At 51.9% G+C, this 12,070-nt stretch overlaps 1 protein-coding gene across 1 annotated transcript in view; it reads right to left on the bottom strand.

Annotated features, from left to right (window-relative positions):
• Positions 1-1,719: 1,719 nt before the first annotated feature.
• Positions 1,720-12,070, bottom strand: part of WNT3A (Wnt family member 3A) — a 37,549-nt gene continuing 27,198 nt past the window's right edge. Inside the window, exons 3-4 of the mRNA XM_006923264.1 lie at positions 7,918-8,183; positions 1,720-2,320 (exon numbers count right to left, since the gene is read on the bottom strand). Coding sequence (XP_006923326.1) covers positions 1,841-2,320; positions 7,918-8,183 — 746 coding nt within the window. The 3' untranslated portion in view covers positions 1,720-1,840. The remainder of the gene's footprint in view (positions 2,321-7,917; positions 8,184-12,070) is intronic.

Raw genomic sequence — 12,070 nt, 5'->3', positions numbered from 1 at the left:
GGGGAAGTGGCTTGTGGCTGACTTAATGGATGTTCCCCTGCACCACTGACTTTTGCAGGGCCCCTGCCCACTGGGGCTGCACTGGGTCCTGCTCACTGCATTGCATGGCCCCTGCAGCAGGCAGGCCTCCTTCTCCTTCTCTGTACCCCTACCAGAGCCTTCTGCCAGGTCTAGACCTCAGCACCACTGGCTGTGTCCTCCTTTCCTTGGTGTGATCATTCCTCTTCCTTCACCTGTAATGCCATTCTTTAGAGACCACGAAGAAGTCCCCAAGGTGCATGCCAAACACCTCCTCCCATGGCCAATGGGTGTTCCTGTCCCAGAGGCCACTGCCAATCCAACCCCTGTCCCTTGCCAACCTACCACCAGAAATCCAGCACGATTCACAGCATTTGGTTGTTTCTGGTTGTTTTTTTTTTTTTTTTTGTCTTTTACTTCCCCATTGTTTAAAACTCACAAGCTATGACTAAAATAATTTCTTTCATAGAAAGAAAAGGAAAAAAAAAAACACATCTGTCTAGCTCCAGTGTATGGTGGATATAGCAGCATCGGAAATAAAATTAAAACCAAAAATGTAAAATTCAAGGCACAGGAAGGTCAAGTCCTGGCAGCATGCTGGTCATCCCTGCCTTGCCTGTTTCCTCCCCCTGCCCGGAGGGTGGGCCCTTGGGGATTGCGGGCTGGGGGATGTTTCACAGTGGCAGAGGCTGAGTGAGGAGAGGCCTGGCGTCGGCAGTGGCTGAGGGGTCCAGCGGCCTCTTTTTCCTGGGCTGGATGGATGAGTCAGAAGGTGAGAGGGCCAAGCAGCCAGCCAGCTGCTCCAGGTGGCCAGTGTGGCAGTCTGGCACACCATAGCTGTGGCATGATGACCCAGGGGTCAGTCTTAACCATAAGGGCTAAGAGGGGAGATCACTCCTCTGAGGGCTGTGGGTCCTTTGTCTTCAACATGGGCATGGCTCCTTCCACCAAAACCTCCCAAACCATTCCACCCCACCCAAATGGGCCTCCAAGACAGAATGATGGAGCTGTGGCGAAGTGGGTCAGTGGCCATGGGCAGACTTGGGATCTGGGCTGTGGACAAGGGAGGTGGGAGAGGTGCGGAGGCCAAGAGGGAGGATAGGAAGGGAGGCTACGCTCCTCTCTTGTGGATGGGATGGGGTGCAGGTGGGAGACCTGAGGGAAGGAGGTGGAAGGACCCCACAGTGGGATGTTCCATCAGCCACAAAGCAGAGGGCACTGCCGTGCCAGCTGACCAGGTCGAGAGTGAGCCTGGGCAGGGCCTGGGCGACAGCAGGAACACTCACTGGGAATAGTGCCTGGCTGTCTGATGCCCTGCACCTGGCAGCCAGGGCAGAGCCAGATCTCAGGGCCCAGCCTCCTGCTCGGGTCCTGAAGCCAGGCCCCACCTTCCCCCAGGCCCAGCTGGTTCCTAGGGCTCTGAAGGGCGTGGGTCCTCGGTAGGGCTCCTGGTCAGAAGCAGTGGCAGATGACAGGCTGAGGAAGGAGTGCTACAGGCCTCCAGGAGCCTGAAACTTTCCAGAGCGCCAGACTTGGAGGGCTGTCCCCAGACTTCAGAGGAGGAGGTGGAAGGATAGGATGCCATCCCACATGTTCTTGGCGGCTGTTCTGCCAGGTGAACTGCTCTGCACAGGGAGGTGGAGTGGACGGAACCTTATAGGTGGGCTGGGTTGGAGGGGCGGGCGGGCTGAGTCTCTAGCCTGGGAGCCCCGTCCCCAGAGAGGGTCCCGCCCCCACCCTTGAGCCTCACCCCTGGAGCCTCACCGCCCCTCCCCACCCCCATCCAGGGAGGAGCCCCGCCTCCCGCGCCAGGCGCGCACCACTACTTGCAGGTGTGCACATCGTAGACGCGCGCGCACTCCTGGCAGCTCACGTAGCAGCACCAGTGAAAGACGCAGTGGCACTTCTCCCGGCGCCGCTCCGCGCGCGCGTTGTGGCCGCGGCCACAGCACAGCAAATCGCAGCCGTCAATGCCCGGCGAGCTCACGTTGCAGGTGCGGTCGCGCGTGCCGAATGAGCCGGTCTCGGGGTTGGGCTCGCAGAAGTTGGGCGAGGCCTCGTAGTAGACCAGGTCGCGCTCCGTGGGCACCTTGAAGTAGGTGTAGCGCGGCCGCAGCGTCTCCACCCAGCCGCGGGACTCGCGGTGCTTCTCCACTACCATTTCCGAGGCGCTGTCGTACTTGTCCTTGAGGAGGTCGCCGATGGCGCGGAAGTCGGGCTGCGACCACCAGCAAGTCTTCACCTCGCAGCTGCCCGACAGCCCGTGGCACTTGCACTTGAGGTGCATGTGGCTGGCGATGGCCTGCAGGATCGCGGGCAGAGAGCGTCAGGCCCGTCCTAAGCCCGGTGCGTCTGTTGGAGGCCATTTCCCTGGACTGTGCTCCTGGCCTGCAGTCCCCACTCCCACTCCCACCTGGCAAACCCAGCCCACTTGCCTGCTCCATAAAGCATCTAGGACTCACAGGTGGAGCAGGTGCCCTCTCCCTGGGTCCCACAGCGCCATCCCCTTCCAGTGTCACTCCCTTCAGTGTGCCTCCCCTAGCCAACCTGAGATCCCTGGGGGCGGGCCTGGGAGCCTCCCTGCTCTTTTAAACGCTGGGTCTAATTCTTCAGCATGTATGACAGAGTGAAGGGCTGTAACCTGTGATGATGTAAGTGCAGGCATGTGGAAGAAGGGCGCTAATTCAGACCTGGAGAACCCAAGACAGAGGCCCCGAGGAGGTATATGTGGGCTGCTGGCAAGGCTGGGGGCTACCTGAGCATAGGTAATGGGGGTGCCTTGCACTGGGCACCTTCAGGCCCCAGGAAACTGGGTTCTTGAACCGTAGGGGAGTGCAAAGAGGAGGAGAGAAGCAGTGTAGGAGACAAAGCTGTGAGGGCCTTGGAGACCTGAGGGCTGACAGCAGGTGAGGCTTGGCCAATGAGTGTGTATTTCTCTCTGTGGGCAGCAGGGACCGCAGGTTCTCTTTCCTCCTCTCTGAGAAAAGGTGGAGGTGGGGTGATGTAATCAGACCTAAAACTGCACTGTCCACCATGGTGGGCACTGACACCAGAAACCCCTGGCCGGTCCAAACTGAGAGATACCATGAGTGCAGACCACACACTGGGTCACAATAAGTCTCCAGACTTCATGCAAGAAGAATATCTTATGCATGATTGTCATATCGGTTGCATTATTGAAATGACAATATGTTGGATATAGTGGGTTAAATAAAATTTAGTATTAAAGTGAATGTCAGCTGTTTTCTTTTCAAATATGGCTCCCATTATACTCCTTTTGGATAGTGTTGGACTAAGACTTCATTCAGGTGAGCTCCGCATCCAGACTCTGCCCCTACCCTGCCCTCCTCTTCCTGCTGTTTCTTCAACTCTTCTTTCTCATACTGGCCCTTTCCTCAGGCATTTGAGTTGCACCCCACACCCAGTTCATTTCTGACTAATCTTCATTCTCTTCTCTTTTGTGGCCAAACTTTGCCAAAGAGGAGCCCCCACTTCCCATCTCTGCTTCCTCAGTCTCTTGTTTTAGTCTTACTTTATCAAACATATATTTGCACCTACTCTAAAGACCCCAATGTTTCCTAAGACCTGTTAAAAACCAGAGTTCTCCACCCACTCTCACTAGCGCTTTTCCTGACCTCCCGAGGTAGTGCTATGTGCCTCTCATGAACCTCTAATTGACGCTTGTGTGCTGCTTCTTGGTTTCTCAATGTTTGGCATTCTCTCAGCACCCCCCGCCAATGCACACTTTCCCTTCCCTCTTCCTACCCTAGGAACTAGAGCATACTTCCAGTTGGATCAGTATTTAGGGCTGATGGTATCGGGACTGGTCAATGTCATACTCAGTTGAGCCATGTGATATGTTACAATTACTCTTTCTTTCCTACAAGATGTTTTATTGTGGGATTTTAAATACTCATGTCATGGATTCAGTCTTAAGCTCTCCCTTAATTGTCTAAATATCCTCTTCTAGATGTTCAAACACACCAAGTGTCCTATTGATATCAACTTGGGGACATCTTTTTGAGAGGCCTTCCAGTAAATTTTATGAAATGTAAATGTCTGGAAACAAATCTTTTCTACTTGAAGAGTTGAAAAGATGATTTAGCTGGGTATAAAATTCCTGAAAGCATCACTCCATTTCATTCCGGCATTCATATACTCGGAATCTCTGATGTCATTCCACTCTTGACACCTTGCGTGAACCTGACCTTCTCCTGGGATGCCTGGAGGGCATGTCTGTGCCATCACCTTGATGTGGGTCTCCCGTTCTTGTGCCAGGCACTCTCTGGGCTTGTGTAGTCTGAAACTTGTGATCGCCAGTCCTGGAAGCTTCCTGCCTTTTTTCTATGCCAACTTCCTCTTCTTTGTGTCTCATTTGGACAGTGCCTCCATATTTTCTATTCTTTCCTATTTTTCGCCTCTTTGTCTTTTTTCCTCTACTTTGTAGAAGGGTGTTTCAACTATCTTCCAATGTTTCTGCTGAGAGTTTTGTTTCGGCTGTCCTATTTCCTAACTGCTAAGAGCTCTTTTTTTCCCCCTCCGAATGTTATTCTAAATTAACATCCTGTTCCAGTTTTATGGATTTAGTATGTTCTCTTATCTCTCTGGGGCTAGTAATAGTTTTTTGAAATTTTTAGCACTCTTTCTATTGTCTCTTTCTCATAAGTGTGGATCTTGTTTCTTTGTTTTGCTCTTTATCTTTATGGTTGCTGGAGGCTTCCTTGGGTATCTGGCAGTTCTTGGCTGTCTGCTCATATTGAAAAGTGGGACACTAAAATTCTCGTTGGAAGCTCCTGTGCCTGGGTGGAATTCGTCAACTTGGGCTCTTGTTCCAGAATGACCTGGCCACATTATTTCATTGGAGAACCCCCAAGTCAGTTTCTTTAAGTCTCTTCTCCTGGCTTCACCTGATTTCCAGGGGGAGAACCTTCCGTTCTCCTCCCCGGAAGGTGATTGAGTTTCACTGTAGTATTAGGAGATTAGGAAGAGAAATGTGTACATAGACTATTTTCACTCGGGGAGCTTCACCCTCAGCTGTGTATGGGGCCCCGCAGTCCAGACACCCCATTTTACTCTTTTTAGAGAACAAGCCTGCAGACTTCTGAGAAAGGAGGGGTGTTGACTGAGGGCAAGGAGTAGGATAGAAGAGCTGGTGCATTAAATAGTGCTTTTAAAATAGACTTTCAACCAATCATCCTGTTTTCAGCTGCATATTTACTTCTGCTTCTCAAGATACCTAATACTAGTAATTCCTGGGTTGGTTCTCAGATTTCTCCTCTACTGGTTTAAGTCTACTGGTATAAACTTTCTTGGGTCTACTAAGACACTGGGTATTTTTCTATATGCTTTTCAGCTTTCAAAATTGTGTTGCCATTGTCACCTCTTCGGTTTTCCATGTTCCTGAGAGTCTATTTATTTATGTTAAAATTTATTCATTGTCATTTCAGCAGGTGTCTAGGAGGGTGCAGAGGGAAACGCTTGTAGTTGCTTTGTTGTCTTTAACTGGAAGTCTTCATTTGTTCTTCACTTCTACAATTTCTATGTGATTCTTTGTCAAATTTGTTATATTATTTTTATAGTTTCCAGTTCCCTGCTGAAATGTTTAAACTTGCATTTTAGCTGTGTGAACTTAAGTGAGCATATTTTTTTCTGATAAGCTGTGTCTAATCATTCCAGTATTTGGAGTCTTGTTTCTGTTTTCATTGATTACCACTCATTTACTGCATCATCAGCTCTTGTGACAAGTTATCTTTGCTTATGTGTTGGATATTGTGTTTGAAAAATTATTTGTAGAAACAATTTTCAGCCTAGCTTAAGGTTATCATCCTCCAAAGAGAATTTGTGTGCTTTTTCCAGGGCGTGAGATTACTGGCATTTGAGATCATCTTAATCCATTCTCTGGTCTTGATTTTTCTAGCCTGCACATATGCACAAGAGCTGGTCTACTTCTGGTTTTCCTTTGCTCCTTAGGGTCCCAGCCTAAACTGAGGAAAGATTACCCTTGGTGGGCCCCTTAGCTCTGTGAGGCCGCCAGAAGTGTAGCTCAGTGTATGCACTTTCTTCCACGTCAGCAAATGACCCCGAGACAAAAGCTACCCTGGGTACCAGGCTCAGAGTCCTGTCTTCTCCTGGACCTAAGGCTGCTAATTCCTCACTTTATGGTTAGTTATTTGAAACTTAAAAATAATTTTATGGAAGTGTAATATACATATGAAAATGTATATATGTCGTAAGCCAAAACATGACAAATTTCACAATCACCAGCTCCTCAGAAACTCCCATCATGCTCTCTTCCACTTGTTGTCCTCCCCCTCCTCAGGGCACCAATTCTGATTGCATTTCCTTGATGACTAATGATATCGTGCACCTTTCTCTATATTTATTGGCCATTTCTATATGTTCTTTTGTGAAAAGACTTTCCATTCTTTAGCCAACTTTTCTATTGGGTTATCTGTCTTTCTCTTATTGATTTGTGGAGTTCTTTTGATATTATAGCTTTCATATTTTTTTGGAGATCTGTCATCTTCTGTGTGGGCTGCCTTTTCAGTTTCATAGTGGTCTTTTTATGAATAGACATTCTTAATTTTAATACAGTCCACATAATTATATTTTTCTTTCATTTTTCTTCAGCCTGTTTAAGAAATCTTAGTCTACCTCAAGGTCACAAAGATGCTCTCCTATGTTTTCTTCTAAACTTTTTTGGTTTTACCTTTCTCATTTGGGTTTCTTTGTAATTGATTTTATATATGGTGTGAGGTAAGGGTCAAGGTTATTTTTTTCCATATTGTTATTCAATTGACTGAGCACTATTTATTGAAAAGTCCATTTCCACCTCTGCACTGCACTCTCTTCCCTGTGATAAACTGGATCACTATATACAGGTGAGCATCCTATACTTTCAACAAGGTGCTTTTTATATTCCATCCTGCATTTGTATTTGTCTTCAGCGGGAAGATGAGTCTGAGTCACCTAGTCCCCATTTAGAAGTTGAATGTCCCTGTTCACTCTTTAGCCCTCTGCAATCCCCTGGTTCCACTGGCCAAAGCCAGTGCCATCTTTGTGTTGCTTAATCTACTGGACACCCCTTGGTCCCTACACTAGTCACTTCTCATCAGCAGCCAGTCCTCCATCAGTCCCCCACTGACCTTCTGACCCAGTCCTTTTTAGCAGGGCTCACAAAGCCTTTCACATCTTGGTCCTTGGCAACCTCTCCACTCCCCAAATTCTCTTTCTTCCTCTGTTTTCCATACTCTACCCAGACTAACTGATGTGTAGGCTCACTTCTGGGTAGCTCAGAATCTTCCCTGGCCTCCACCACCTAGTCAACTGCCATCACTCTGCATGTCCTCACTCACTATCCTTGCCAGCAGAAAGTCTTTTTTGAGAAGACTCTAGCCTGGGTCTGTGCCTTGCGCTGTGCAGGGTCACCGTGTTTGTGCATTTCCTCATCACAGAACTTCCCATGCTGCACGGTAGCCGCCTGGCAGTCTCTCCTCCTGTACTTGCAGGAGCTCCTGCAAGGCGGGCCTTTATCCTGTCTCCCCTTCCCGGTGACCCCAACTCCAGAAGTGGACCTGGCACTCTGTGGGAATATCCTAGACATTGTCGAAGCAACTGGACAGTGTTGTGTTTCAGAGAGCCCTGGGTAGGTGAGCAGACCCCCAGCTTGGCTACCACAGACAGCCGGCCATCCTGCCCCCATCAGGCCACATCACTTAAGGGACCAGAGCACCCAACTGTTCAGGAAACTTCTATTTCCTCTCCAAGGGGTGTGGTCAGAGTGCCTCCCAACACCCCAGGATGCGAAGGGCTGTAGTCAAAGCACCCCTAGGACAGGCAGGGCCATGGTTGGAGGGACATTGGGTACATTCCCCAGGACACACGGGGCCGCGGACGTACCTGGCGCCCCGCCTCGTTGTTATGGCGGTTCATTGCAGAGCGGGCGTCAGGCCTGTTCTCCCGTGCATCCGCGAACTCCCGAGACACCATCCCGCCGAACTCGATGTCCTCGCTGCAGCCGCCCCACTTCCAGCCGTCTCCCGGTGAGCTCTGGTGGCGGCTGCTGCAGCCGCAGATGGTGGCGGAGCCCTCCGCGCAGGAGCGCGTCACCGCGAAGGCCACGCCAGCGGCAGCGATGGCGTGCACAAAGGCAGATTCCCGGGTGGCTGTGGAGAGAGGCACCCGGTGGGCAGGGCCCCCTGGCGCGGCGGGGTGGGGTGGCAGGGCTAGGGGGAGAGGGATGCGTCTCCCCGGAGGATCCAAGGAGGAGGGAGAGCTTCCTCAAAGAAGGAGCCCAAGAAGCGGGGCTGGACTTTACTCGTTGTTGGGAAGCGCAGGGACCGCTGTAATCAGATCACAGCGAGTGCTGGCGAGAACCTTGCACACTACTGGCTGGAGGGAAACTCGCGCAGCTTCTAAAAAACATAGTTACCGCATGACCCTGCCATTACCTCCCAGGTATTTCCCCCGCAGGAAGCCTGCGTCCACGCAAAAATCAGGAAGCAAATATCAGGGCCGCTTTAACAGCCCCAAACCTGCAGCTCTCGAATGTCCATCAATAGGAGAATGGATAAACACTGGCATAACGCATAAGTTCTGGGGATGTAATGTACGAGAGAGTGAACAATATTGTACATATGAAAGCAGCTGAGAGAGTAGATCTTAAGTGTCATCACCACACACACACACACACACACACACACACACACACACACACAAATAGTAACTATGCGTGGTGATGGATGTTAACTACACTTATTGTGGTGATCATTTCACAATATATACACATATTGAATTATTATATTGCACACTTGAAACTAATAAAATGTATATGTCAGTTATATCCTTATAAAAACTGTGGCATTTCCATAAACTGGGATTCTATTTAGAATTAATTGGAAAAAATATGACACTTCTCAAAATAATCATGCTGACTGACAAAAGTCATCTCAATGGCCAGGGTGCAGTCCCCTTGCCCAGACTTCGCAGTCAGAGCTTCCAGAAGCCTGACCCCCATCTACAGTGTTGCTCTTGGCCCACGTGCTGCTACCTGTACACATTTTTCCCTTTGTCCACCCTGGACCACTGGCCCCAGTACACACCTCACCCTGTGCTGGCTTCACATGCCCAGGCCTGGGGATGCTGAAGCCTGCCAGGAGGTGGCCTCTGGGCCCCTGTTAATCCACTAGCTGGTACTAGGACTGCCTACATGCAACCTCCTGCTTCTACACATGGAGAAACCGAGACAGAGGAAGTAGCATTGTTTTTGCAGAAGGGCAGTGGAGGAGGGTTGAAGCTAGGAAAGAAGAAGCATGTGAGGCAACAGGAACACACAAAGGTATGTGTGGGCATCCAGGGAGGTCCACCTGGACTGTGCTGGGTCAGGGGAGGCTTAGCCTGACATTGGTAGACAGAAGCCTGGGACGGTTGGTCCAGGAGGATAGGCAGGAAGCAGATGGAGGTAAAACAGGGGGCAGGGGGATTCTGCTAGGCTGGCAGGACCAGAAGGAAGCACCAGGCATGTGAGGGCCATCTGGCCTTGCAGATCCAGACTCCAAGCCCAGCTTTGGCTGCTGGGATGAATGCATCACTTGTTGGGTGTGTGCAAACATTTAGATAGCTCTGGGTGCAGAACAGGGTCCTGGGGCTGCCCTGGGTCCTGTGTGAATTGATCAAATGGTCCCTACTCAGCTCAGCTTTCCACACGGGTGTATGGGGTGCCTGCTGTTCGCCAAGCTATGCTGGAGAAACAAAAGGATAGCCTCATGGACCTTACCTGCTACTAACAAGAATTTAAAAATGAGCCCAGCAGGCCTGGGCTGAACCCTGGCTTAGTTCTGGTGTCCGGTGTGCCCTTAGGTGTCTCTGTGGGTCCTGCACTCCACCTTTCCTGGTTATGGCCCCTGTCTCTTCTTAGGTCTTGGGTTGGCAGGAGGGAGGAGGGAGCAGGGGACAAGTGGGAACAGGACTGACCAGGGCGCTGGGGGAGTGCCCTGTTGTGTTCCCCTGGAGCTCTTCTAGGTGCCTCACCCCCCTAGGCAGGCCTGAACCCTGCTGGGCTCCCTATGGCCATGGGAGAGTATTGGGGGGGGGTGTGCTGCTGCTTCCTCACCCCACTTCAATGCCCAGGGGCCTTTTGTCCTGGGAGGGGGACAGGCAGATGGGCTCCACCCTGGGAAGTGAGCAGAGGTTTCAGGCTGCTCCTAGGTTTGTACCTGAGATGTTTGCCTCAAGGCCCATGTATGCACACCCTCACACTCACCCACCCAGCTTTGTTCATATCCACACACACCTGTCACTGAAAAACGTACATTTTCTCTGATACCCAGAACACACAGACAGAATATTTTGGAGGAAGTGCCCTCTGCACAGGCCTCCCGCTGGCCATCTGGCCCCATCTGGCAGCAAGCACACCTGCTTTAGGAGATGCTTTCTGTGGATTTACCAGCACTTCCTGACAGCCCTGTGTAGGCCCTGGCCACTGCGTGTCCTGCCTGAGCTCTGATCAGAGCAGGCCTGCACTCTCTCTGCTTTCTGGAAACTCTGGGCCGCACCCAGCCACAAATCCAGAAGGCCACCCACCGCCAGCTTGGGACTACCCCAGACTGCAGGCTGCTCTGTCCTCCCTCGGGGCAGGCCCATTCTGCCCACCCAGCCCTTCCTGGTGAGTCCAGCCTTAACCATCTCCCACAGGGACTAGAAGGGGCTCTGGGTTGGGACCTGCACCCCAGCCTCCAGCTTCTTCCCTCATCCATATGTGTGTATCACACAGAGACATGCAAGCACACACAGACACACAAACACACATGCACATGTACATGCACACACACGCAGGCCACTGGCGCAGTGCTTTGTCCAATGCCCAGCTGGCCTTGCCTGGTCCCTTCTTGAGTTCTTGACGCTATGTCCTTTCTTGACTGGCACACAGGCCAACTCCTCCCTGAGTGCTGTCTTCCCGGTCCTGTTGGCCACTACATGGCCTCCAGCCACACTCAGCTACTGTCCTTCCCTCAGGTTCTTTCCAGCTGTTCCTCTGTTCATGCAGCATCTGCTGTGCCCCCACCTCACCCCCCATCTTCAGGGCACAAGACAGGGTCCTGCAGCCATGCAGTCCAGGCGTGGTCCACTCCTGGCCCCGGCAGCCCTCCAGCTCCCAGGCACCAAGGGAGCTCCCTCCTTTACCTACTTGGTCTGAAAGCCCCAAGAGGTGGGGACTATGTCCTGCTAACTGTTTGTTTCCAACCCAGAGCACCAAGTGGTCCCATAGATGATTGCTGGGGAGCAAGGGCCTGGTCTGAGTAGAGAACAGGGGCCCTGGGCTGGGGCAGGATGTTCGGGAGGGGCTGAGCCCACTGGGGCAGGCCCACTTCATGGAGCCCAACTCTCTGCCCCTCCCTGCTCAGCTTACCCTTGAATGGATCCAGGGCAGTCCCCCTCACCGCCCCCTTTCTCCAATACCAGCCAGGCAGTTGCCTCACCAAGACTCATGAAGCCTCCGCCCTGTTTTTCTTACATAATACAATCCATCAGGTCAGCCTGTGTGCCTTCTGCTGCCCCAAGGCACCTCAGTGAATAAATGCCAGTGTGCACTGAACACAGATCCTTTCCCATCCTGTCCCTCCACTCTGCTGAGCTCCCGCCCTACTTTTGTGTTCTCAAGGACTTGGGCTGCCTCCTCCCCATTCCTCAGGCCCTGGGTCTCAATTCCTCACTTTCTTGCCTCTCCAGGGCCAGGTCTGGTGCCTTCTCTCCCACCATGTAGCCTGGATTAGGGACTGTCGTTGGGGTGCCCTGCAGGCTCCTCAGGGGCCAGCTTTCTTGGCCACCCCACCCAGGACAGCTCAGGGCACATGTCCCAGCACTCAGGGACCTTCTGCACATAGCGCCCCCTCACCCCCACCGCCCACTGCACTCTTCCATTCTCAGCTTCCTGGGGCCCCTGGGGCCCTTCTCAAGGATGTCTAAGGGCTGGATACCCTCCCCCAGTCCTGGCAGAGCCTGCCTTCCAGTCCAGGGGTCCCAGGGTGGGTTCCTGCAGAGGGAGCCTGGTTTT

Source organism: Pteropus alecto, unplaced genomic scaffold, assembly GCF_000325575.1.
Source record: "Pteropus alecto unplaced genomic scaffold, ASM32557v1 scaffold78, whole genome shotgun sequence".
Taxonomy (NCBI): Eukaryota; Metazoa; Chordata; class Mammalia; order Chiroptera; family Pteropodidae; genus Pteropus; species Pteropus alecto.
This window is presented reverse-complemented; position numbering and strand designations above follow the sequence as displayed.